We start from the raw sequence: 27,488 nt of genomic DNA, 5'->3' as shown, positions 1-27,488 counted from the left end.
ACCCAGAGCTGCCGAGGCCATTTTGGACTGCCCCAGCTATCAGCTGTCAGAAAATCTGGCACAGACTAGGAATTGAGCCTGGGGCTTTCTGATCTTCCGAAATTACACCAGGACCTCTCTAATCATTTGGATACTGTGGGATAGCAGTAATATCTGACACATCACTGCTTTCCTTTTTGCACCCTGCACCCACCTCATCTTCTGGTAGCAGTACCATCAGCTCGCAGGGCAATGGGGCTTCTTTTATGCTTGCTACAATAGATATTTTTTGAGCATCACTTGAAATTATGACGGTTCAAAGTCCTTTGCGCAGTTCAGAACTCCCAGTATTCCGAGTATAATGTGCTGTCACAGGCGCACCACACATTGAGCATCAGCAGTTGCTACATGTAATGGCATTTCTAAAATCTGCTCAGTAGGTATTAAATCCCAGTACAGGCATTTTAGGGTCAGAAAGATTGGAGAATGAAATTGTTTCCTTTCACCTTTGTGGCAAAAATCAGGACCACTGAATTTTAGAAGTGGAATAAAGAATGGCAGTGAATGTGCACTTTTCTGTTGGTGACTAATTTAAGCTTGCATTTGTAATCTAGACAGTGGATCGACCCAAAGACTGGTATAAGACGATGTTCAAGCAAATACATATGGTGCATAAGCCAGGTATGTTCAAGATTGATGTCTGATTTAATTCATTTACATTTCTAAATCAAACTGTGAACCTCGTAGCTCTCGTGTCCATGCCACATTATTGAACAACAGTTTATATTTATACATCACCACTTTGCTATAGAAAAATGTCCCAAGGTGTTCACAGAGGCATACGGGAAAAATTACCGCCGAGCCCAAGAAGGAGAAATGAGGTGGGTGGTCAAAAGCTTGGTCACCGAGGTTGGGTTTAAGGAGGAAAGAGGAGTTTAGAGAGAGAATTCCAAAGCAAAGGACCTACGAAGGCTGAAAGTGCTGCTGCTAATTGCAGGGAGGGGATTCGCAAGAGGCCAGAGTCAGAGCAATGGCAAAAACTGGGGCAATGAGGGGGTGTAGCACTAGAGAAGATCAGGGAGATAGGGAGAGGTGAGGCTGTTGAGGGATTTAAACACAAGGATGAGAATTTAAAATTTGAGGTGATGGGGAACCAGGAGCCATGGTAGGTCAGTGAGGACTGGAGTGATGGACAAACAGAGTTTGGTGCGGAGTAGGATATTGGCAACAGGGTTTTCGATGAATTTTGCGGAGGGTGGAGAGTAGGAGGCTAGCTAGAATATTGGAACAGTTGGGTCTGGAGGTGACAAAGGCATGAATGAGGGTTGCCAGGTTGGCGATGTTACGGAGAATGAAGTTGGCCTTTTATGCATCTCCCGATTTCCTGATAGCAATAGAAAAGCAAATTGGAAGATGTGTAAATTGGGCTGCCCACCAGCTATTGCCCAGTTTTTGCCTGATGATAAAAGTCAGAATTACTCTGGATGTTTCTAAATGTGACTGGCAGATTTAAATATCAGTCTGCACTGGAACAGAAATCTGTTGCATAGTATTTTTTTAATGGTTAACCGTTGTTTAATGCATCAACATGTTTAAGAGCATCTAAACAAATCCACTGAGGAATCCATGCAAGTAGACTTTCTGCTCTCCCAGTGTGGAGTGCACTCTCTCCATCCAAGGGGACGCGTCACTTGCCCAATTCCATGTTACTTGGCAGCGAAATGTTGGGGGCTACCAAATGTTCAAAGGCAGATTGAGTACACATTCTAGCAGCTGTTGCACCAAGTCTTGAGTCTCCTCACAAACTAAACTATGGACACCTGCCTTCAGTGTATTGATAGGGCCTGTGCAGGACAGCTTGCAACGTGCTAGCCATCTTGCTGTTCCAGAATCTAAGTATGAAACTGTATACCAGGCGTGCTTGGCACTAATTGTCGAATCTAGGTCTTCTTACGAGGGTTTTTGGTAAAAATGGTTTGCCCACTAGGCAGTCAATGTTCTCCTGCAATGTCCTGAGCATCAGTTATTCCTCTCTTCAATACTGCCTCCTTTTTGCCGCAAATCCATTTTGGAACTTGACCTTGGCTTTTGGAGGTTGGCTGGAGGAAGCCCTTCTGTTGTAATGCTGGGAGCTCGGGACCATGATGGAGAACACTGTTTGGACACGAGTCTGATCTTAAAAAGATAGTATTACCAACAAAGTGAAACATTTTGAATCCTGTTCTGTGCTTCCCACAGTACATTTATGGGGCGATTGCCTCAGTAACATGTGTTGATTGTGAAATAGCTTTGAAACAAACTCCCCTATTATTAGAACTGCTCAGATCTCTTATCTGTCCCTGTGCATCAGGGAGACATCGTAGCGTCATCATGCAGCCTGCTTCAAATATTGCTTTCATTTTATTGTATTGTCTCTCTACATGCTTGCTGTAGTTAGTGGCCTGCTATGTTCCATGTTTGATATAACGGTTAGAAATTCTGCCTTTTTAATTTTTTGTTTTATTTTGTATAACAAGTGAGCTGTTGGCTTCGAACTGATATGCGGATCAATAAGTTGTGAGCATTGATGGCCATAATACCACACTGACAAGCATGTGTCCGAGGAGGTGGGCAATGGATAGAAATATGAAGTGTGTACATTCGGAATGGGTGGATTTATTCACTGATAATTTAATAGGTCAGCATCTCATACACACTTGTGAGGGATCTTCTGCTCCGGTGTGTGAGAGGCACAAAGAAAGTGAAAAAAATCATCCAGAGATGCAATAAAAACAAAGTGCTGGAAATACTCAGCAGCTCAGGCAGCATCTGTGGAGAGAGAGAAACGAGTTAACATTTCAGGTCGATGAGCTTTCATCAGAACTTTTTCTCGAAGTGTGCAGTCTGAACCAGTTAGAGCCAGTTTAGTAAGGATTCACCTGGATAGCGATTTATAAGAATGATTAGCCCAGTTCCATCAGTACTGACGGCTGGCAGTAAACCACTTTCAACATTCCTTTTTATTTTTTAACAGATGATGATACAGATGCATTCAGTGCTACATATGCATATGTTTATCCTGGTAAGAATTTTATATGTATCGTTTTTAGATCTCAAATTAAACTCAAACAGCTGTTCCCAATTGGACCACACTGCACTATCCACCCAAGCATGTAAATGTAATATTACTGATAGCCTCTCCCAGTTTTCATCCAGCAAGCTCTCATTGCTAATCTCCACTTCATTGACTGTGCAAAGGCCATAACCCCTTGAATGACCCATGCCCCACGTTTGATGGTCAACTGAAGCATTGAAGGTGGGAACAATTATTGTCAATCCCAACACCACAATGTATTGACAGGAATCGTCCTCACTACCATTTCCCAAGTTTGAATGACAGACCTTCACTACCCTGTTCCATCAAGTCCATCACTCAACATGAAATCGCTACCATCTGATGCCCCAGGGGCTTTACACCCCATTAAATGATGTCTCTATTAATGAAAGATCAACCAACGTTGAAGATTTCTTCCTTAATTCCAAATAGAAATCAAAAAAAGAACTTTAATTCAACCAATAATTTCGACATTAATGCTGTACTAACCAGGGTAACAAGTCCCATACTATTATCCATAGCAATCTGGTCGCTACCTAAATTCATTAGTTCCTCCTACTGACTAGGTGATGATTTTTTGCATAATGCTTTTCTTTCTTGGTACGTATGTCTCACCCCACTAGCCCCATTTTACCAAAAAAGGCAAGTAGACAGCTAAGCCCATGACAATGGCCCAGAAATTCCTCTCGAGGTCTTCCCCGCGGGCAATTGTCTCCCGACCGGAGAATTTTTATGAAAGTAGCTGGTGGTCGAGGAGACGCCCTGGATTGCAGTGGGGAGACCTTCTCTTCTCGCACTGCCAAGTGCACTCCCGTCCGGAGGGTTCCCACGCAGAAGATGCAGCCATGTGTAACTGCTCAGCCAATCAGGCAAGTATTTCACAGGTTCCCATTAATAACACAGACTCGCGTATCTACGAGTTCTCTGTGCTATTAATGGGAACAAAACCAAACACACAAAATAATAAAAAATTAAAAACTGACCACACATATTTAAAATTAATTGAAATTAAAGTTATTATGTCTTATAAAAATAAAATATTTTCCTGATTTTTTTTAAAAAGTTTTTTAAATTATGGTTAAAAATAAACTTAGCGTAGTGGGGAGGGTTTTTAAACAATAGAATATGTGTTTATAATTTTATTTTAACATGTTTTTGTATGTTTTAAAACACTTGTACCTATAAAAGTAGGCTATGCGCCTGCTTTTATCAGGCGCAAGACTTTTGAGGACATTTGTCGGGCAAGATATGGGTAAATAGCCCAATCTTGCCCAAGCAAATGTCCTCGCTCCCGATATGCGCGAGATCTGTCAAGCTCCAGCTTGACAAATCGGGAAAGCCGGTTTTCAGTGCATGCGCATTGTGTGCTGAAACCTGGCTTTTCCGATGCCTTCCCCGGTCCGTAGAAACTCCGTCCGGGCCTGGGACGTCAGAATTTCTGGGCCAATATAAACATGAGAAAATGCAAATGCTTGTAATCTGATATAGAAACGGAAATGGCTGGAGGTATATAGCAGGTCAGTCAGCTCCTATAAAGTGAAATGACGCAATCTATGCGTCTGATCCAGCAGCTGACGAACTTGGGACTAGGAAAGATGTCATTGAAGATATTTTGCAACAGCTTTCCATCTACAATTTGGGTCATAAATCTTTGCTAAGAAAGTTGCATAGGGATAGGGAGAGTCTGGGTGTGTGCTCTGTATTTTAAAGGGACAATGTCACTATGGTAACGTCCCCAACAAATCCTTTTGCTGTGTTTATGCACAGAAGGGTGCAATGACTCAATCAGCAATGCATTGTGCAGCACTCCTTGTTTATCATTACAAATAAAACAATATTCTAAAACCAGACTGCAGCACAAACAGGTTTGGAAGAAGAGATGGGAGTGGAGGAGAGGTTATTAAAAGCATTTGTTTCTGGCTCAATATGCCAACACTTGTTCTTCAAGTATTACATTTCATTACTCATCCAAGCATGAAAAGCTTACAGAAAACAGATATTTCAACTGTATGTGCCTTTCTCATTATATGAAATATCTTTCATCTTTGACTTTTTCTTTCATGTTCTAATTACACTAAATTGGTAATTCAATGAGATTGGGTGCCCCAGTGGCTTCGCACACTGTCCTTTTCACCTCTGAGACCTGCCTTCGAATCCAGTGCAGACAGATGGGATGAGAGCCTCTTTGTGATGGCTATAAGGGGCTTGCGTGAAATGAATTTGAGCAGTCCTAACCAATTTCTTAGTGGGTGTGGGCATACAGCAGAAAGCTGCAATCATTGTCTTTCAGTCTCACTCAGGCCTCAAGGATGCTGTGGGAAATGGAAACGTCATACAGGTACAGTGGAAAGTAATGTTCTGAGATGAAGTACCAATGTGTGTAAACTGTGACTGAGTTGTGGAGGTTTTAAACTGCAGTAGAGCTCTCTCAATAGCCTAGTGGGTAAATACACCATGTGGAGTGATATTAAGCCATAGATTTGATTCCCTTTTTTCTACTGGCTGATTATGGTCTCTGCTCTGAAATGCAATTTCTACATTTTTCTCCTTTGCTGTCTTTGTCTCGTAACTGGTTATGGCTCCACAGAGGCTGGCAGCTCTCCAGCACTTCACGTGAACCTGGACTGTGATTGTTGCTAGCCCACTTGACCATAGGGAGCATAATAACCAAGTATAATTTCTCCTGGCCCAACGTGCATTTGCCAGCAGCAGTGAGCGGCAGACAAAACCGGTCCCTGCTCCCTTTTTCCCTTCCTCCCTTTCCTTGTCCAGAGACACAAGCTTCACTGCTACTCCAGCTGAGATCAGCCAGCACAGTACAGACTAGATATCAAGCATGTGTCTCTAGGGCTGCATATCGTACCAAACGGCGCACTTGACCAGTGGAAAATGGGTTAGGGACTTCAATGTAAATATCAGTGACGAGAGTATGTCCGAACAAGCTTGTTTTACATAAATGAGTTTGATTTTTTTTTTCCACGATCCATCAAGAAAATCGCTCATATTGAGAGTGAGTACAAGGAACCATTTATGTCAAGCAAAGAAAGAGACCATTCCACTCATAGAATTTTGAAAATAATCTCTGACAGAATTATTGAAATACTGAAAGTGAAGTTTTTTGTACAATAATGGAAGCAGTTTTAGGAAAATGAACTCAGTTAGTGGTACAGAAAAGATGCAGACTATTAAGTTGCAGTAATACATATGGGGCAGGAATTTCCCTAGTCGTCCTCCTGCTCTTCCACAGTAACCTCTCCAGAAATGCAGCTGGAACCCAAATAAAAGGCATTTACGCCAAACTTCTGGTGAAGTTACACTTGGGAGCAGCCACTCCAAGGAAATTCTCAGCCAATATCATTTGAGATGTATCTGAACGAAAGTGTAACCTTTTTTGTCTATATATAATGTTTACAAAGCCAACTCTGGATTTATCCATTGTTTTCTGTTGGAAGATTAAAGAAAAATCTTTTTTTCATTGTTTTGTGCTAGATAATTACAGCTCATTCACCTCTGTTCAGGCGCATCCTCCTCCCAAGACACATACTTACAGACCTTTATCAAAAAGTGTCTCAGACAATGGTGTTGAATTCTTCAAGGACTCTGCTCCATTACCACCACCTCCACCTGTTCCACCACCTTCACAATCAAGATTGCGAGAAACAGGTCTCACAGAAAAGTAAGTGTAATAAAACCTGTCAAGCATATAGAACATTAAATTATTTGAGGTATTCAAGATCAGTTATCCAAGGACTCATTGACTTCAAACGTTAAATGAGAGTTTTGTTATTCAGCGGAACGCTTTCCTTTTGTCATTTATTTGCTGTGCCAAGCTTTTAATATTAAAGGGGTTTGCTAGATTTTAAGCTGTCTGACTCCAGTTGCCTGACATTTAAAAGTTTTCATGAGTGTACTTTCATTGAAGCAGAAATTAGAATAGGGAATCGTGCTTAGTATTTTCATGCCATAACAAATCTGTTGCAGCAATGTAGAACATTTTTTCTCTCTCTCTCTGTCTCACGCTCTTTGGCTTTGATTTTTACCGGGGGGTGGGGGAGGAGCAGGAATGATGCGCATGAGCCCAATAGCTGGCAGTGCATCTTAGGTAGGCCACCACCTGCCTTTGAGGACCTGAATCACAGCCGTTAATATTATAGCGGCTGGGCATGCTGCCGGGGGGTGGGGAGGTGGGGGAGGGCGTTAAAACCAAGGCCTGTCTCTCCTTTGCTTTCTCAGTGCTAGTGGATGACTGATGTGAGAAATGGTAAAATATCACACAGGTGCTCTCTTGTATTAGCGCTGGGGCAAAGTTGCTTTATGTTTTATCCTGCTCTATCTGAGCTGGGACTGCTTGATTATGGCACTGAAAAGTGTTCCATTACCAGGCACCTCTCATTTTAAAACAAATGTTTAAATAAAAATACATCGCTCGCTCGCTCTCTCTCTCTCTCGCGCTCTCTCTCTCTCTCTCTCGTTCTCTCTCTCTCTCTCTCTCTCTCTCTCTCTCTCTCTCGCTCTCGCTCTCACACACATGCTATTAATCAAAGAACAATTTGTGTAACTTAATACTGTATTTTAAGATGGTCTATTTTTCATTTTAAGCCCATTAAAACGTATTGCTGCAGCCCCTGCCCAGTCCTTGTAACTAAATCTAGCATGACATCACACCAGCTTTGTGATGGCATCAGGATGTCACCAGAATAATTTTAGTTTTCAAAGGAGGCAAATTACTCTGAAATCATTTTTCTTGAATGCAGGTCACGATGTGCTGTCTCAACAATTTTCACTGACAATTTGCTCTATCATGTTACTTAATGCAACCTGTATCTCTTCTCCCCATGAATCTGTTATGTTCCCCTTTTCCCTCATAAGTGTCCACTTACTATACTAATTTGCCACTTGCATATTTTGATTTCTGTCTCTGGGATCTTGGTATTTATCACAGCCAGAGATTGTACTAACTAGATTAACAGTAAGTGTTTACTGCCTAAATACAACCATGTGAAGACTTTGGACATCTGTTGAAGATTTATTTTGTGAATTGCCCGCATGTTGTGGCCTGAGGGTTCGAGTCTTTCATCTTCTTGTAAGTTGTGAAATGCGATGCCGGTGATGGGGTGTGTGTGTGTGTGTAAAACAAATGTGACAGCTTTCACTATCATTTTCTAGGAATGACTGGGATCCTCCTGATAGAAAAGTTGATACTCGCAGATACCGTGCTGAACCGAGAAGTATATTTGAATATGAACCAGGAAAGTCATCAATCCTAGAGCATGAGCGTCCGGTAAGAACCTTGTTTTCAACCATTGTTTTATAAGAAGAATAGATGAAATTCTGAATAAATGAATTGTTGCCAAGGTAAAAGACATTTGTGAGTAGCCTGATGCCCACTCAGATTGTTTGAAGTGTTTTTTTTTAAATACTCTTGACCAGAAACACACAACACAACATGGAGCGGGGGCGGGGAAGGGAGGGTGGAGCTGACATCCCTCGGACTTTGTAATACACTTTCCTATTGGATCGTCCGAGATCATTAAATAGGACACCAAGGTTGTGAGCCGTCTGATTCAATTTGAGACAGTGGCTGGAATGGGGGAGGAAATTGGTGATGAGGTTTGGCGTTTGTAGCAGGGGCTGAAGACAATAGCTTCAGTCTTCTCGATGTTTAACTGGAGAAAATTATGTCTCATCTAAGACTGGACACAGAGGCAGTCTAGCGGCTGGGAGAGGTTGTGCAGAGGTAGAGCTCGGTGTCATCAGAATACCTGACCCCATGTCTTTGGACGATGTCACTGAGGGCAACCCGTAGATCAGGAATGGGAATGGGACACCAAATGTAACCATGCCGGAGCAGGAAGATAAGTAAGAATGGAATGAAGTGAAGACAATGATGGAGAGATGTTGAAGGAGGATGCAGGGTTGACCATGTCAAAAGGCTGTAGATAGGTTGAAAAGGATGACGAGGGATAATGCAGTATAATCACAATCCGAGAGAATGTCATTTGCAACTTTGATTAGGATCGCATCCTCCCTTCCCCTTGCCCACGAAGCCAAAACTCCCTCAGGTGCCCCTCTTACATAGCCCTGGTTAAACACCTGTCTAATCCAATGGGAGTAACTTTAAACTTTGGAGAGGGCAGAAAACTGGTGATTTTGGATCAGCAGCCCATTATACACCTGGCCTGATTTTCCTTTCCATTAACTTCAGTGGAAATTGTTAGAGAAGCCAGCTGCCAAAATCAGTCCAACCACATGAAGAGACTGCATGATGTCAAATAAATCAATTTGAAGGAATATTCAACATTTGTTACTTTTTTTTTTAAATGAAGGAAATACTATTTGGACTAAAATGAGGGCTCAAGTATCTTATATGGTACTGAACTGAGCTGTACAGACCAGGAAGGCTCAATCCTTGATCGAAACTGAGCTTGCTGATCACAGTGGGCCATCTTTTCTCCAAGCTCCGGAGGAGAAAGGTCAGCCCAGTTTGCAGTAGGTGATCACTATTCATTGTGCACTTGTGGAATGCCGACAAGAGCAACATCATTCTTGGCTTTGATGTCCCATCGTTGGTGAATAGTCTTCTAATTCTTGTTGTCTTGAGCTCAAAAATGGCCACTTGGTTGAAGAATTGAAAAGCTCCTGAGCAATACCTATACAACTCTATTCCAAGATATACTATCACTACTTAAAGGGGAGTGGGGAGAGGAAGAAAGAGTTTCAGTTTCTTTTTATTTGTTCTCAGGATGTGGGCTAGTTTCCCTGAAAAAGTTTGATAAAACTGAATAGCTTGTTGGGCACTTCAGAGGGCAGTTAAGAGTCAATCACATTGGTGTGGGAGTACAATCACATAGGTCAGACCAGTAAAGGATGACAGGTTTCCTTCCCTAAAGGACATTAGTGGGCCTATTCGTTTTTTAAGGCAATTGGATAGTTCGCCAATTTTTTTAAAACTAACTTCAAATTCTCAAACTGCCATTGTGGGATTTGAACTCTGTTTTCTAGATTTTGTTTTTAATCATTCTTCGGGATGTGGGCGGTGCTCCCACAATGCTGCTGGGTAGGGAATTCCATGATTTTGACTCGGTGACAATAAAGGAACAACAATATATGGTCAAGTCAGGATGGTGTATGACTTGCAGGGTGATTTGAAGGTGGTGATGTTCCCATGCACCTGCTGGCCTTGTCCTTCTAGGTGGTGAGGTTGTTGGTTTGAGAGGTGCTGGCGAAGAAGCCTTGGCAATTTGCCGCAGTGCATTCTGTAGATAGTGCACACTGCAACCACAATACCCTGATGCTGGAAGGAGTGGGTATTTAAGCTGCTGGATGGGGTGCCAATGAATCCAACTGCTTTGCCCTGGATGCTGTTGAAGTTCTTGAGTTGTTGGAGCTGCACCCATCCAGGAAAATCGAGAGTATTCCATCAAACTCCTGACTTGTGCCTTGTAGGTGGGGGAGAGGCTTTAGAGTGTCGGGTGTGCCAAATTACTGTCCCAGTAACATAACCACTTGCACACCCAGGTACAGGGTTATCCAAGTATACCAGTTTTTTTCCCCGCTTGATTGGGTTTTGAGCCTGCCATGCCCGAATCTTGTGTTCATACTCATAATGCCTGATTGATGTGTCAGCATCTGATAGTCACTTCCTTATTTTTCTCTTGGCAACTGCAACTGTACTCAAATGACTATTTGATCAAGGGGTCTCAAGCGAGGTGTGCCTGATGACCAGTGTTTGGTTGGTACAGATACAGCAAACCTTAAACATTTTTTTTATTGAATGACAAAGAACTGGAGTACTTGGCTGACATGTTTAATTCAAAGTGAGTTTCTGTAACTGGTATATTGGTTTTAGACAATGGTATGGGACACTGCACTGTAGATGCAATCCAAAGCTCAATTCACACCAGGGGTAAAGATAGATGAAAGTCTTTGCAAGATTTTGTAAATTGAATTGTCTGTTTCAATCTATTTAATAGCATCATCCCCAAATAACACCAATTTATAATGTAAAACAAGCTCTAACTGACAACACAAAGCTCTGTGAGTTCTGCAGTAAATGTGTAAATGAAACCTACAGCAAAGACTTCAAGGCTTACAATCCCCCTAACATAGCACATTGTAAGGAAAGGCAGGAGTGAGCTGTAAGCAGTAACATGATATCATATTAGTGCTAGGGGCCCTACCTTTCATTGAACTACCATATGGGAGGTCCTTGAAGAAGAGACCAAATGTAAAATTCACTTGTTTAAAACTTTTGCTGTAAGTGATATGTATAAATCATGCAAAGTGTCTGCGATCTAATTTCGAGCTCGAATATTTCCTGTGTATTGCTGCTTGACTGCAATAGTACCCACTATATTTCAATTTAAGTGAATGTGTTAGTCATAAGAACATAATATTAGAAATAAGAGCAGGAGTAGGCTATTTGGCCCCTAGAGCCTGCTCCGCCATTTAATAAGATCATGGCTGATCTGATCATAGACTCAGCTCCACTTCCCTGCCCGCTCCCCATAACCCTTTATTCCCTTATCGCTCAAAAATCTATCTATCTCCGCCTTAAATATATTCCATGACCCAGCCTCCACAGTTCTCTGGGGCAGAGAATTCCATAGATTTACAATCCTCTGAAAAAAGAAATTCCTCCACATCTCAGTTTTAAATGGGTGGTCTGTTATTCTGAGACTATGTCCCCTAGTTTTAGTTTCCCCTATGAATGGAAATATCCTCTCTGCATCCACCTTGTGGAGCCCCCTCATTATCTTAAATGTGATGTGAATTGGCTAGGATAGACTGGCGAATGATACTTAAAGGGTTGACGATGGATAGGCAATGGCAGACATTTAAAGATCACATGGATGAACTTCAACAATTGTACATCCCTGTCTGGCGTCAAAATAAATGGGGAAGGTGGCTCAACCGTGGCTAACGAGGGAAATTAGGGATAGTGTTAAATCCAAGGAAGAGACAGATAAATTGGCCAGAAAAAGAAGCAAACCTGAGGACTGGGAGAAATTTAGAATTCAGCAGAGGAGGACAAAGGGTTTAATTAGGAAGGGGAAAATAGAGCATGCGAGTAAGCTTGCAGTGAACATAAAAACTGACTGCAAAAGCTTCTATAGATATGTGAAGAGAAAACGATTAGTGAAGACAAATGTAGGTCCCTTGCAGTCAGAATCAGGTGAATTTATAATGGGGAACAAAGAAATGGCAGACCAATTGAACAAATACTTTGGTTCTGTCTTCACTAAGGAAGACACAAATAAACTTCCGGAAATGCTAGGGGACCGAGGGTCTAGCGAGGAGGAGGAACTGAAGGAAATCCTTATTAGTCAGGAAATTGTGTTAGGGAAATTGATGGGATTGAAGGCCGATAAATCCCTAGGGCCTGATAGTCTGCATCCCAGAGTACTTAAGGAAGTGGCCCTAGAAATAGTGGATGTATTGGTGGTCATTTCCCAACATTCTATTGACTCTGGATCAGTACCTATAGATTGGAGGGTAGCTAATGTAACCCCACTTTTTAAAAAAGGAGGAAGAGAGAAAACGGGGAATTATAGACCAGTTAGCCTGACATCGGTAGTGGGGAAAATGTTGGAATCAATTATTAAAGGCGTAATAGCAGCGCATTTGGAAAGAAGGGACAGGATCGGTCCAAATCAGCATGGATTTATGAAAGGGAAATCGTGCTTGACCAATCTTCTAGAATTTTTTGAAGATGTAACTAGTAGAGTGGACAAGGGAGAACCAGTGGATGTGGTGCATTTGGACTTTCAAAAGGTTTTTGACAAGGTCCCACACAAGAGATTAGTGTGCAAAATTAAAGCACATGGTATTGGGGGTAATGTACTGACGTGGATAGAGAACTGGTTGGCAGACAGGAAGCAAAGAGTAGGAATAAACGGGTCCTTTTCAGAATGGCAGGCAGTGACTAGTGGGGTACCGCAAGGTTCAGTGCAGGGACCCCAGCTATTTACAATATACATTAATGATTTAGACGAAGGAATTGAATGTAATATCTCCAAGTTTGCAGATGACACTAAGCTGGGTGGAAGTGTGAGCTGTGAGGAGAATGCTAAGAGGCTGCAGGGTGACTTGGACAGGTTAGGTGGGTGGCAGATGCAGTATAATGTAGATAAATGTGAGGTTATCCACTTTGGTGGCAAAAACAGGGAGGCAGAATACTATCTGAATGGTGACAGATTAGGAAAAGGGGAGATGCAATGAGACCTGGGTGTCATGGTACATCAGTCATTGAAAGTTGGCATGCAGGTGCAGCAGGTGGTGAAGAAGGAAAATGGCATGTTGGCCTTCATAGCGAGAGGATTTGAGTATAGGAGCAGGGAGGTCTTACTACAGTTGTACAGAGCCTTGGCGAGGCCTCACCTTGAATATTGTGTACAGTTTTGGTCTCCTAATCTGAGGGAGGACATTCTTGCTATTGAGGGAGTGCAGCGAAGGTTCACCAGACTGATTCCCGGGATGGCAGGACTGACATATGAAGAAAGACTGGATCGACTAGGCTTATATTCACTGGAATTTAGAAGAATGAGAGGGGATCTCATAGAAACATATAAAATTCTGATGGGATTGGACAGGCTAGATGCAGGAAGAATGCTCCCAATGTTGGGGAAGTCCAGAACCAGGGGTCACAGTCTAAGGATAAGGGGTAAGCCATTTAGGACTGAGATGAGGAGAAACTTCTTCACTCAGAGAATTGTGAACCTGTGGAATTCTCTACTACAGAAAGTTGTTGAGGCCAGTTCGTTAGATATATTCAAAAGGGAGTTAGATGTAACCCTTACGGCTAAAGGGATCAAGGGGTATGGAGAGAAAGCAGGAATGGGTACTGAAGTTACATGATCAGCCATGATCATATTGAATGGTGGTGCAGGCTTGAAGGGCCGAATGGCCTACTCCTGCACCTATTTTCTATGTTTCTATATGTTTCGATAAGATCACCTCTCATTCTTCTCAACTCCAATGTATATAGGCCCAACCTACTCAACCTATCTTCATAAGTCAACCCCCTCATCTCCAGAATCAACCTAGTGAACCTTCTCTGAACAGCCTCCAATGCAAGTATATCCTTGTTAAATACGGAGACCAAAACTGTACGCAGTACTCTAGGTGTAGCCTCACCAATACCCTGTACAGTTGTAGCAGGACTTCTCTGCTTTTATACTCTATCCCCCTTGCAATAAAGGCCAACATTCCATTTGCCTTCCTGATTATTTGCTCTACCTGCATACTAACTTTTTGTGTTTCATGCACAAGGACCCCCAGGTCCCTCTGTACTGCAGCACTTAGCTATTTTTCTCCATTTAAATTATAATTTGCTTTTCTATTTTTTCTGCCAAAGTGGATAACCTCACATTTTCCCACATTATGGCCCCAAGTTTCCACATGATTTGCTCCTAATTTTTAGGAGCAACTGGTGTAGAATGGAGTATCATAGAAATCGGAATTCTCCACATTTAGTTTGCTCCAGTTCTAGTCAGGTAGAACAGTTTCACTTTGGAACAGAATTTTTTTTTCAAAAGGGGGCATGTCCGGCCACTTACGCCTGATTTCAAAGTTTCGTGAGTGAAAACTTACTCCAAACTAACTTAGAATGGAGTAAGTAAAGATTTTTGTACGCTCGAAAAAACCTTGTCTACACTTTAGAAAATCAGGCGTAGGTTACAAATTAGGCGTAGGGAACGAGGTGGGGGGGGGGGAAGTGAAGTCATTAAATTCTACAATCAATCCTTAGTTATACTTATACAAATATTATACAAATAAATCCAACCTGAATAAAAATTTATAAGCAAAGAAAAGATTAAATAAACCATGTTCCTACCTGTGTGAAAGTGCTTCAGGCAGGCCTTTCATGTTGGAGACAGGCAGCGGTGTGGCGTCAGTGTCTCGACGGCAGCGGCAGCAAGCTTCGAGCTGAGCTGCAGTGTTTGAGGCAGGCCTTCATTCTCTTCGTGGCTGGCCGAGAAGAAGCAGCACCGGACGGACCCGAGGCCATTCGGCCATGAGATATCAGCGGCGTCAGTGGCTGGCCGGCAGCCGAAGAATCAGCGGACCGATGTGAGGCCATTCGGCCACGAGATAGCAGCGGCGTCAGTGGCTGGCCGGCAGCCAAAGAATCAGCAGTGGATGGACATGAGGCCATTCGGCCATAGGATATCAGCGGCGTCAGTGGCTGGCCGGCAGCCGAAGATACAGCAGCAGCCTTCGAGCTGTGAGGGGGACTGAGGCCATTTGGACAGGGAGAGGCAGCCACATCGACAGTTTTATATTTAAATTTGCAGAATGGGTGCTGCATTGTCAACACCACGTATTATTGCAAAGTTGAATTGGCACTCTTATTTCTCCAAACACACAGTCCTTAATTTGCATGCATCAATGCAGCACCGGTTCTGCAAGTTTAGCAGTGAAAAGCTGAACTCACTGATTTCAGCAGGTGATTTATTCAGCAGTGCTGCTAAAAGCACTCCCTCACACAAATATCAAAAAAAATTAAATTACAAGCCTTTGCAGGGGTCCAAGAAACAAATCTTCACTTTTTCTGCAGTATTTTTAAAAATGGCCGAGTGCCAATGTTTGTGTGAGACTGCGCGTGCGCGCACGCTCCAACGTGCACGCGCAGGGTTGCCGGCACCACGAAGGCTAATTTAAATTGTACCCACCCCCTGCTGCTTAGAAAATCGGCTCGAGTGTTAGGCACCGCCCCCTGCTGCGAAGAGCGCGCCGCGCCAAGCAGACATCGAGCTCCAAGGAGCTCGAGAATATCGGATTTTTTTTTAGGCGCAGTTTTCGGCGCGAAAAACAGGCGCCCAGCTCGGAGGTGCGCCGTTTTCGCCGCCGCACGAAACTTGGGGCCTATACTCCAGCTGCCAAATTTTTGTCCACTCACTTAGCCTGTCTATGCCCCTTTGCATTTTTTGTGTCCTCCTCACAATTTGCTTTCCCACCCATCTTTGTATCATCAGCAAACTTGGCTACATTACACTCGGTCTCTTCATCCAAGTCATTAATATAGATTGTCAATAGTTGAGGCCCCAGCACCAATCCCTGTGGCATCCCACTAGTCACCGGAAAATGACTCATTCGTGCCGACTCTCTATTTTCTGTTAATTAGCCAATCCTTTTTCCATGCTATTATATTACCCCCAACCCCGTGAACCTTTATCTTGTGCATTAAACTTTTATGTGGCACCTTATCGAATGCCTTTTGGAAATCCAAATACACTACATCCACTGGTTCCCCCTTATCCACCCTGTTTGTTACATCATCAAAGAACTCCAGCAAATTTGTCAAACATGATTTCCCTTTCATAAAACCATGCTGACTCTGCTTGATTGGATCATGCTTTTCCAAATATCCCGCTACTGCTTCCCTAATAATGGACTCCAGCATTTTCCCAGCAATGGATGTTGGGCTAACTGGTCTGTCGTTTCCTATCAATTGTCAATTATGCTGCAAACAAGCAGTGTCATCAGAGTTACTTTAAAGCTATTAGGGTCTTGCTAATGTTCTGCACAATTCTTAGTGTTCAGCAGAAGGAAATGTGAGGCATTGGTGAAGATTCTAGCATTTTCTGTTAATCACAAAGATCGTTAGGATATCTATGAAAATTCCAGCAGTTTGATGACATTGAAAAATATGTAGTATTAAGCTCCCACCTACATGGCTGGATATAACTCGTGTTGTCACCAACAACCACAGCAAGAACAAGGGATATTTTTGTGTATAATTGCTGTCCAACAATGAGATAATAATGACATTATTGGGAATGTGTCTTGGTGAGAGAGGCATTTCATGTAATGGAGGTGCAAGAATAGGAATGGCCGAGTTTTATTTTAAGAAGGATCTCTTCTTATGTCTTTACCAAGTTTGTAAAAAGCACTATCAAAATGTCATTGCATCACCAATTGTATCTGCTGGTAAAATTGCTGTGTGCTAAATTTGACTTTACAACTCAGCTTAAAAAAATCATTGCAGGAGTTCTCACTGGCTACAGTGCAGACCTTCCCAGATACGCATGGGAAGATTTCCTTTGTTCTTTATTTGTCGTGAAGTTACTGCAAATTGACTGATAACTGGGTTGTTTGGTCTCGACACTGTAACTCAGTTCTGCAGTGGGAAGCTCCAACTTGGGATGAAAGGATAAGCTTGAATTTTAAAAACATTTTTGTATTCATTCTTTTATTTTAATCCCTACACAACAAGAAAAGTGTTTTTGTTGAATTGAACTTTATTGGCTTTCAATGTCTCCATTCCAGTTTTCCTGCACAGAAGTGTATTGTTTTATTGAGGAACATTGTCTCCAGTTTGTTTTTATTCATTCACGGGATGTGGGCGTCGCTGGCAAAATATTTTTTGCCTATCTCGACTTGCCTTTGAGAAGATAGTGGTGAGCTGCCTTCTTGAACCACTGCAGTCATCAGGATCATCAGAGTAGACAAGTAGACATTCTGCAATGATAGTGGCCCTGAGACCAGAATGGTGCTGTGACTCAGAGGGGTCACGGAGCATCTTAATAATCCTTCTGGGTACCAGTGTGCTTTACATTAACTCCCAACTTCTCCTTCATCTGTACCGTACTTAACTTTTGAATATGGCAATTTTTGTTCCATCTCTACAGAAATGAACATTCACACTAAATCTAGTCGGGAAAAAACTCACAAATGACTTTTGCAGATTGAAAACATTGATTTTCTTTGCATTTTCAGTACTACATCACAGCTACCATTATAATTTCATATCTATGTGCCTCAAGGACTTAAGCAACATATGGGTCCTGAAGAAGGGCACGTGCCCAAAGCTTGAATCTGCCTTTTATTGCTACGTATAATAACTGGCCTGTTGTACATTTCTAGCAATTGCAGTTTTTTTTCCATACAGCCAGGTTGTTCATGTGGTGAAGTTCATTTGGTAATTATTGTCTCCTATTGGAAATCATCAGAGCATAAATATGCAACATTGCAGCAGAAAACAAAATACAGTATTGCAATCTTTCCTTTTAATAGTCATGTAATATATGATAAAGTATTTTTTTTTAATTCAATGAGCTGGGCTAGAATCTCACCCGTTGACTATTTAACTCCTGAATAGCATGAAAGAAAGTATGATTATATGATTACAATAAAGAAATATTCAGAAGTCATTACCTGCTCAATTTCTTGCTATTCTCAAAGTCTAGTGCTACAGAGGCACAACTTTATAAAGACAAGAGGTTCAATAAGCCTCATTATGAGGTTTACAAAGAAAAAATACCTCAGAAAAAGAAGACTGCAGGAAATAAGGTGTCCTCAGCCCAAAGTGTTCGAGAATTTGGTCTCAAACACCGAGAGGAAGAGCAAGAGCAAAAGTGGGTTGTAAGTGGCACACAAACTGGCGCAGCAACTAATCCGGCATGTTGCACTGGAGTTCAACAGAGTAACACACTTCAGGGGTTGAAAAGTCCACTGATCCAGGATCTGCCATTTTGATTAAGATCGCATAAAAATATTAATCTACGGTATGATGGGGCAGTGGTAACTGTTCCAATAATTTAACCCAAGTCTATTAAAAATCTCTTTAAATCAGTCAAATGAAGTGAACCATCTGTGTAATACCGAGGCATGGTCCTCGAGCAATAAACTGATCTGTATTTGCTTTTCCACCCCTGCTATTTTGCACTTTTTCTTGGTAAGATTAAATTTAAAGGTGTCATTCAGCGGTTATGCAAGATAAGTCTTAAAAATGAATTAGGTGTCCATCAAAATATTTTGACCTCGTTTGAATAGATCCTTCACAAACTCGTGGAATTAATAAGAGCATAATCTCTGTCTTTGAAGTCATAGCGTGGAAAATTTAATGTAAAATAGCCTCCAAAAATGAGACGCCATTCGGAGAAATCGTTTATTCTTGTATTTAAAATCATTTGAGAGCACTTTACCATTCATCTACATGGCTTATACTTTTGCTTTCATGTTCCAAAGTGATAATCATTGTTATTAAGTACATGACCCTGCAGAACAGAATGCTGAGTTGATCCACAGTTGTGTGTGTCTTGTCTATTTTTTTTTGTCTGTCCATAGATGTGTCTGTCAGTCAGCTATAAAGCACTGAATATTTTCAGGCCTTTTAAAATTCTACATATGTTGGATATGTTACCAATAGAGAATAAATGTGGAATCCTATTGGATGCATAATTAAAACATAAATGTGTTATGTCAGGTTAGTTTATTTGATAAAATGCACTATCCAAGTGAATTCAACATTTATACTGTTTATACTATGGTTCAAGTTGATCTTATTTTATATTAATATTTTAATCAAATAACCTTCACACGGTGAGGCCATCATGCTTGCTGTGTAGACATGGCTTCTAACTGGCATTGAGGCACAGACCTATGAATGCTGGGGGGGGGGGGGAAAGGTCCTGCAAAGCATATGGTAGTCACTGGTTGATCTTGTATTTTTATGGGAATGCTCAGAAGAAATGTTGTGAGTGGCACACTGCACTGTTCCTCAAAGGGAGTAAGAAATCAAACATTTGGCTTAAAACAGGCTGCAGAATGTTCAAAAGTAGCATCAAAGCAGGACAAAAACCTGCAGTTCTGGTCACCACATTACAGGAAAGATGTGATTGCACTGGAAAGGGTACAGAGGAGATTTACAAGAATGTTGCCTGGACTGGAGAATTTTGGCTATGAGGAAAGATTGGAGATGCTGGGTCTGTTTTCTTTGGAACAGAGGAGGCTGAGGGGAGACCTGATTGAGGTCTATAAAATTATGAGGGACCTGGATAGAGTGGATAGGAAGGACCTTTTTCCCTTGGCAGAGGGGTCAACAACCAGGGGATGTAGATTTAAAGTAATTAGGGGGAGATATAGAGAAGATATGAAGGGAAATTTCTTCACCCAGAGGATGGTGTGGGTCTGGAATTCACTGCCTGAAAGGGTGGTAGAGGCAGGAGCCCTCCCCACAATTAAAAGATACTTGGATGTGCACTTAAAGTGCCGTAACCTACAGGGCTACAGACCAAGAGCTGGAAAGTGGGATTAGGCTGGATAGCTCTTGGTCGGCCGGCGCAGACACGATGGGCTGAAATGGCCTCCTTCCGTGCTATAAACTTCTATGATTCTATAAAAAACCAACAATACAACAACTTGTATTATTATCGCACCTTTAACATCCCATGGTGCTTCACAAAATTTGACACTGAGTCACATTAGGAGATATTAGGACATGGCAAAAAGATTGGTCAAGAGGTTAGGTGCTAAATAGCATCTTAAAGGAGGAGAGAGAGCAAAAGAGGTTATGGATGGTAATTTTCAGAACTTAGGGCCTGGGCAGCTGAAAGGCATGGCCGCAAATGGTTGAGCACTGAAAATCGAGGATGTGCAAGAGGCCAGAATTGGAGGAGGGTAGAGATCTCGGAGGGTTGTAGGGCTGGCGGAAGTAACAGAGCTAGGGAGGAGCGAGGCCATGAAGGGATTTGAAAACCAAGATAATTTTAAAATTGAGGTGTTGCTGGATCGGGAGCCAATGTCGGTCAGCGAGCACAGGTGTGTGACCAGGACTTGGTTTGAGTTAGGCAGCAGAGGACAACAAAAAATCATATCCAGAGTGGGTTAATGAAAGCCACAAATTCCTAAATAATTTTCATATCATCAAATAACGAAGCTATGATTTTCTAAAGCTTTGATATTTAGCATGATTATACTATTGGAACAAATCTTTGTAAAACTGTAGTGTTACAATTGAGGATTTCAAAAATAATGGATATTGTTGTAGAATTACAGAGTGAAGGGTTGGACTAAATAACTGGAATTCAAAGTGCATTCGTTTAACTTAAAGAGCAAAGATTTATTTTTAAACTAAGGGCAGAGGTCTGAATAAATGTCTTCCTTTAACGCAGTGTTCCTTTATAAAATAACAGTAGTTTTCAAATTTCCCCATACCAGTTACCTTTATTGAGTTAATTTGGTATGAAGTTGTACCACAGTGATTGCTTGAGACTGATTATAAATATAAAGGGCCCAAGTTTCCACACGATAAAAAACGGGCGCCTCTCCGAGCTGGGCGCCCGTTTTTCGCGCCTAAAACGGCGCCGGAAAAAAAACGCGCGATTCTGGAGCGCTTTGCAGCTCCTTGTCTGCTTGGCGCGGTGCCCAGGGGGGCGGAGCCTACACTCGCGCCGATTTTGTAAGTGGGAGGGGGCGGATACCATTTAAATTATTTTTTTTCCTGCCGGCAACGCTGCGCGTGCGCGTCGGAGCGTTCACGCACGCGCAGTGTGAAGGAAACATTGGCACTCGGCCATTTTTGTAGTTCTTTGTAGCTGTTTAATTTTTGAAATTTTTTTAATAAAAGCACATTGCCATCAGCACTGAGGCTTCTTGCAGCCTTCTCACTGTCTCCTCCCCCCCCCCCCCCCCCCCCCCGCGGGAACGAACGGGTGCCTCAACTTATGAGGCTGACTGCAGCATTCTCCGTGGCTGAAGCACTTTCACACAGGTAGGAAGATGGTTTATCTTTTCTTTGCTTATAAATGTTTATTCAGGTTGGATTTATTTGTATAATATTTGTAGAAGTATAAATAAGGATTTATTATAGAATTTAATGACTTCCCTTCCCCCCCCCCCCCCCCCACCTCGTTCTGGACGTCTAATTTGTAACCTGCGCCTGATTTTTTTAATGTGTAGAACAGGTTTTTTCAGTTCGACAAAAATCTTCACTTGCTCCATTCTAAGTTAGTTTGGAGTACGTTTTCACTGTGGAAACTTTGAAATCAGGCGTCACGCCCCCTTTTGAAGAAAAAATTCTGTTCCAAAGTGAACTGTTCTACCTGACTAGAACTGCAGAAAAAAAAATGTGGAGAATTGCGATTTCTAAGATAGTCCGCTCTCCACCAGTTGCTCCTAAAAATCAGGCGCAAATCATGTGGAAACTTGGGCCCAAAATGTCTACAGTTTAATATTGTTTGGCAGTCGACTACTAGAAAATAAATTGTGATGTACAAACTCCAGAAATGTGTTATGGACTACTAAAATACTTTCAACTCCTATATCATCATCTTTATATTAACTCCCTTGGTTGCAGCTTTTGCTTTGCTTACTATATAACTGCAAACTTAAAGAAGGAGCCAAATATGGGAACCAGATAGCATATTCAGCTTGAATCACTACCCCTTCACTTCAGTGATGCGTTTAATCCCATAAATGTTTCCTCTTTATAAAATTGGTCGTAAGTTTGGACAGTCTTAATATAGTTCTTAATGAGTTCACAACAGAAAATTGCCCACTACTTAGCACAAATTGGATTTGAATAGATGGTCTCCTTCTGAGAGACCATGAAGACAGCTGGTTTGATGGATTAAATTGTCGCACAAAGGAAACAGTCCGAGTCTGACGAATACTACATCTGACCTGAGTGTACCAGAGAATAAGACAGGAATATTGTGACATTCACCAACACTGACAGCCACCCCTCCCACCCCACGCTCATATGTTATGAACATACGAAAAGGATAGGTAAAGAGCAACTGGTCCATCAAGTCTGTCACAACATGGTGTAATTTCTGCACACCACCACCTCTGTTTTATACACACATGCACTCACACACAAAGAGCTACGTAATCTCCTGGGAAAGGCAAAAACAGATAGAATAAAACAATTCCGGAAAAAAACTGGGAAATTCCCCTCCAAACCGTGAAGGCAATGAAGCAAGATTCAGGAGACTGTGATGACTGAGTGACAACCCCTGATGATGCACCTGCTGTCTATATGTAGATTTATTAGCCACTCTCAGGAACTTGTCCAGCTCCCAAATGAACCTTTGCAGTGAATTCGCACACGCTGGCTACTTGTACCAGAGGTCTGCGACTCTGTGAAAAGAAACAGTTGCTGGCTTCTAACCTAGGTCTTTGCTTTTGTAATATATACTTATCTCACCTGGTCGTCCTTTTGCCTATCTAGTGCAAATAGCCTATCCAATTGGACTGAGTCTAATCCTTTTTGAAGAGCTCAATTAAGACCTCAAAGTGCTTTTCTATATAAAACCCCGAAGCTCAGCCTATCCTGATAGCTGCCACCCCTTAAACTAGGTATCAAACTTCTCAGGCCCTTCTCTGAACATTTTCACCACTACCCTTAATAACTACTTTCTGTGTATGGGAAAGTACCAGTTTCCCACAAGACTCAACCTTACTTAGTAATCTATTGTACAGCACTTTGTATCTTGACTTTAGAAAAGCCTTTGACACAAGGTCAACTGGACTTACAACATCTCCCAACTTTTGTAGCTTCCTCAAAAAATTCAACCGAGTTGATGAGACAGAAGCTTCTTTATCAGAAAATAAATGCTGGGATTTCCTAATAACCTTTTTGTTTGCCAGGTGATTGTCTCTTCTAGCAACCCGTCTGTTACCAAATGTCAAGTTAATAGGCCTGTAGTTTCCTAGTTCTGTCTCATTGAGCTAGAATTTCCTAACAGCCCGCCGGCACCCAATTGCCGCTCAAAAGACTTCTAAGATTCCCAAGATTATCGGCAGCACAAAACTGCCCCCCCCCCCCCCAAAAAGAAAACGATCCGCCCAGCGACAAAAATGGGCGTTGCATCCTGATTCTCGGCGAAAAAGTGGAATCTTGGGCCAATTGGGCCAATAAAGAAGATAGGCAATAATAAATTTACTAAAAATTTACACCGAGGCTGCGGTTTGGGCTTAGGAGGAGAAAAACAAAAAAATATTTTTTCAAAAAACATAAAATAAAAAAATCATAAAAACATTCTCGGGACCCTTTTCACTTAAATCACTACAAGAGAATTTTAAAATAATTCGTAAAAAAACAACTACTTACCTTTTTACTTGCAGGAGTACTCGCCTACCGCCCAGCTCCGCTGATTCTTATGGGCGTTTTTTTAATACTTACCTATGGGTCACCGCTGAACCAAAGACCGCGCCATGGCGATCTGTGGACGGTGCACGCCGGCGGTCTGCTTCCCAGCGGTACTTCGAAACTGCTGGCGTAACTCAGCTGGGGAATTTTTCGCCGACCCAGTTCTCATCCAACACGGCCAATACCACCGAGAAACCGGGCGGTAAACCACTGGAAATTCTAGCCCGTAGTCCTTCTTAAAAATATTGGCACCATATGGGCCTCTCTCCAGTCCATGGTAAGAATCCAAGATGACAAGAAGCCATTAAATAAATGAGCAAGAGGCTCACTGAGCACAGCCCTCATTTCTTTGAGCACCATTGGGGTGAATACCTTCAGGGTGAATAGCCTGATCCATTATCTCCATCTACTTTGACACATTTAATGATAACATCAACGCTATGTTGTATTACTGGTAGTGAAAATTAATGAAAAGTAGCCATTTCAAACCTCTTCCTTATCCTGGGACTTCACCTGAATTTGCCCAGTGGAATTCTTCAGTGGCTCTTAATAGACCTTGATAGCCTCTGAGTCCTAACCTGTTTGAAGATAACCTTGCCATTACTATCACACCTATCCACTGTCCCCTCCTGTAGTGCCCATTTGGCTCATCTGTTAGCAGCTCTTGTTGCCCTCCGCTGCATTTGATACCCACCCCTGTTATCCTGAGTTATTTTCCTTAAACTTGTAAAAAATGTTTCTGCCTTAGTCTAATTTATCTTTGGATAGGACCAGTTGGCCCATTTGGTTTTGTATTACCATGTGGCCTTCATTTAATCCTAGAGTTACACATGGCATCCATTTGGGTCGGGACAGTTTTAAAAGCTGTTTTCTTCAGTGTTGCAATATAACTCGCCTCGTAGGACTGCCAATAAATCTTGCTGAAGTCATCTGCCATCTTTGCAAATTTAGTCCTCTTAAAATCTGCTACCAACTGTCTTGGTTTGCCTGATCAAGGTATATCTAATATGTTGAACATTAAACCTTCAAGAAATGGAAAAGTCCAACATTTTCAAAGGGAAAACATAGTTGGAAATTGGGATGTACTGGCTAAATTTCCATCCGTTCAAATCATTTTATGTAAATTAATTTGGTAGAAAAATGTCTGCGCAGGCTGATATTAATTTAGATCCAAATCTAAACCGCTTTATAAAAGTCTTTGAATGGATAGTTACAGTAATTGTTGTCCCTGAGGAGGATCACGAGATGATCATTTCAATGAAAAGAGGAAGCGAGTTAGACATTTAGGCAGAAGGAACTATTTGCTCAGTGATAGTTTCTTGGATGACTAGTGTGTGATGGGCTCAAATTGAACAGTGATGATCATGTCATAGATGTCCGTTGATTGATCGACCTGTGGATGCTGTTTTGTCAATCCCACCATATCATGAAAGTTGGAGCTGCTTTCATTTTTTTTCTTTTTCACTGCAAAACCCTTCTCGTCCCTGGCAGAGGGATATACAGGCCTTTCACAGAAAGCAATGTGCAAATGTATTCAGGAGGTGACTATTATGTTGTGGTGCTTTCCTTATGATTTGTTCATTCCTCAAAAAAAAAGCACCAAAGGCATCAGATTTATGCTAATACAGAAAAAAAGTGTGCTCAACTATACCTACATCAACCTCCTCAAAAAAAGATCTTGTCTTTGGCAACTGTAAAGAAATATTTGTATATACACTCCTTAAATATGCAGCTATTCTGTGAGGCAAAGATTATTATGCATTTCTTCACAATCAATTTATCAAATGCATTGCATTCCCTGTGCACTAGAATTCTTCAAGAACAATAATAGCCTTCGATTATAGCCCTTGGGTGATTCAAGGAATATGGGATGATGACACCATTGGAAACCTGCAAAATAACCGTGGTGCATGAATTTGTAAAAATCCTCTACTGCCTGCTGAATACCCTGCTGATGCACTAACGTTCCTTATTTTTATTTTGAAACACTTGGGAATGCACATAAAGTCACCACAGTAGGTACCTTTCGAATTCCGAAGCAGAGACGAAGATGTTTTGGACAGAGCTTGCTTTTCCCTTGTTATTCCAGCCAGTGAAGATATGCAAAATATGTGCTTTTACCACTTTCGACATAACTTGGCAGTGAAGAGGGCATGTAACTGGAAATTGATGAGGAGCTAATGTGTGCAGTAGAAACCGAGAATCAGCTTTCATCACCTGCTCCAGAGGGTGATGATGCAGCACTGATAATTGATTGTGCATCTAACCAAAGGGCATATCTTCTAACGGCTGAATGTCTACGTTATGCTTTTGTGCTGGACATCACCACATGTAAATCATTGGCATAAGTAGTATTGCCTGAACCTTTTGATGCCCCACGGTTTGTTCCAGCATGATTTCCATATATGGAAACCAGTCTACATGGCATCCTGAAATTCTTGACTAAGTGGATAACTATTCCTTCTCTGAAATCTGGCAGTGTCATTCCGTCAGCTGGTTGCAGAGGATTGTGCAATAGCTACCTTAATGGTCAAAACTTCTTTCATTTTGGAAACCTGAATAACATTCATATCCAAGAGGAACCCTTCAGTATTCTCTAATCATTGATCCATGACTTTGTAGAAGTGTTCTACTTCCCAGTGAATATCCTGTTAATGCATTAATATTCCTCACTTTAGAGGCTTGACAGCCAACATCTTTATTCACTCCCTCAGTGCCTTCTAGAATTTTGAACACTCCTGAATGTATCATCTCCTGGTGGCTAAAATCTGGAACCAGTCTGTCCAATTCTACTGACCAATCATCTGAACCATTAAGATGCTAAGTGCAGGGGATTCGGTCAGGCTGAGGGGCGAAGGTAAAATAATCATTTGAGTTGCAGTTGGCGCAGGTGCTGCTTGGCAATTTTTTTTGATGCCTATATTAGATGAATCAGAACTATCCATGAAAAAAAAAATCTTTCAACCTCTTCACATCCTCACAGATAATCGCAGTTCTACATTGCTCAATAATTAAGTGACCATATATACTAAGTAGTATGTTTGGACTGAATTTATTGCATTGCTAAGAGAAACACATTGGTTGCACAATGTCATTTTTAAACCTAATGGAGATAATTCTCGTCTGAAGGGTTGTTAGGGTTAGGGTTAGATTTCTGTGACCATCATTATTTGGTTGAAGGACTATTATAATTTCATTACATTGTTTCTGGATATCATGCCTTTTTGTGCTGGATTTTAACCACCAGTTGATGGCTTTCCACGTCTCCTGCCTCCTGGACTTGGCATTCAGCAGTTTTTAGGCAGATACCAAATCTTACTGCCTCTCAGGCCATCCCCTCCCCTCCACCTGCCTTTTTGATGGGGAATTTCCTCGCATGACTTAATAAGATTCAAGGTTGTCATTTCTAGTTCTTTTGTGATGCCACCTTGTAATAATTGATACTATAAGTAGACATTGTAATTCTCTGTTGTCGGAATGTTTGTGATGCTGTGCTGTCAGCAGAGAACAGGTGGCAGATTTTTTTCCCCTTCTCCG

The 27,488-nt window shown here is 41.8% G+C and overlaps 1 protein-coding gene across 33 annotated transcripts in view; it reads left to right on the top strand.

The window, feature by feature from the left end:
* sorbs2b (sorbin and SH3 domain containing 2b) overlaps positions 1-27,488 on the top strand; it is a 344,867-nt gene that overhangs the window by 208,707 nt on the left and 108,672 nt on the right. For 29 of the 33 annotated variants that reach the window (XR_011593121.1, XR_011593098.1, XR_011593119.1 and 26 more), the window contains 5 exons: positions 594-660; positions 2,993-3,040; positions 6,563-6,749; positions 8,240-8,354; positions 18,260-18,439. Coding sequence is in view for 3 of the 33 variants with exons in the window: in XM_070879270.1 (XP_070735371.1) it covers positions 594-660; positions 2,993-3,040; positions 6,563-6,749; positions 8,240-8,354; positions 18,260-18,439 (597 nt within the window). In the remaining 30 variants the exon portion in view is untranslated. The remainder of the gene's footprint in view (positions 1-593; positions 661-2,992; positions 3,041-6,562; positions 6,750-8,239; positions 8,355-18,259; positions 18,440-27,488) is intronic. The other 4 variants (XR_011593113.1, XR_011593092.1, XR_011593129.1 and 1 more) reach the window with 2 other exon arrangements.

Source organism: Pristiophorus japonicus, chromosome 1, assembly GCF_044704955.1.
Source record: "Pristiophorus japonicus isolate sPriJap1 chromosome 1, sPriJap1.hap1, whole genome shotgun sequence".
NCBI lineage: Eukaryota > Metazoa > Chordata > Chondrichthyes > Pristiophoridae > Pristiophorus > Pristiophorus japonicus.
Note: the sequence above shows the minus strand (reverse complement) of the source record. Positions and strands in the feature narration are given on the sequence as shown.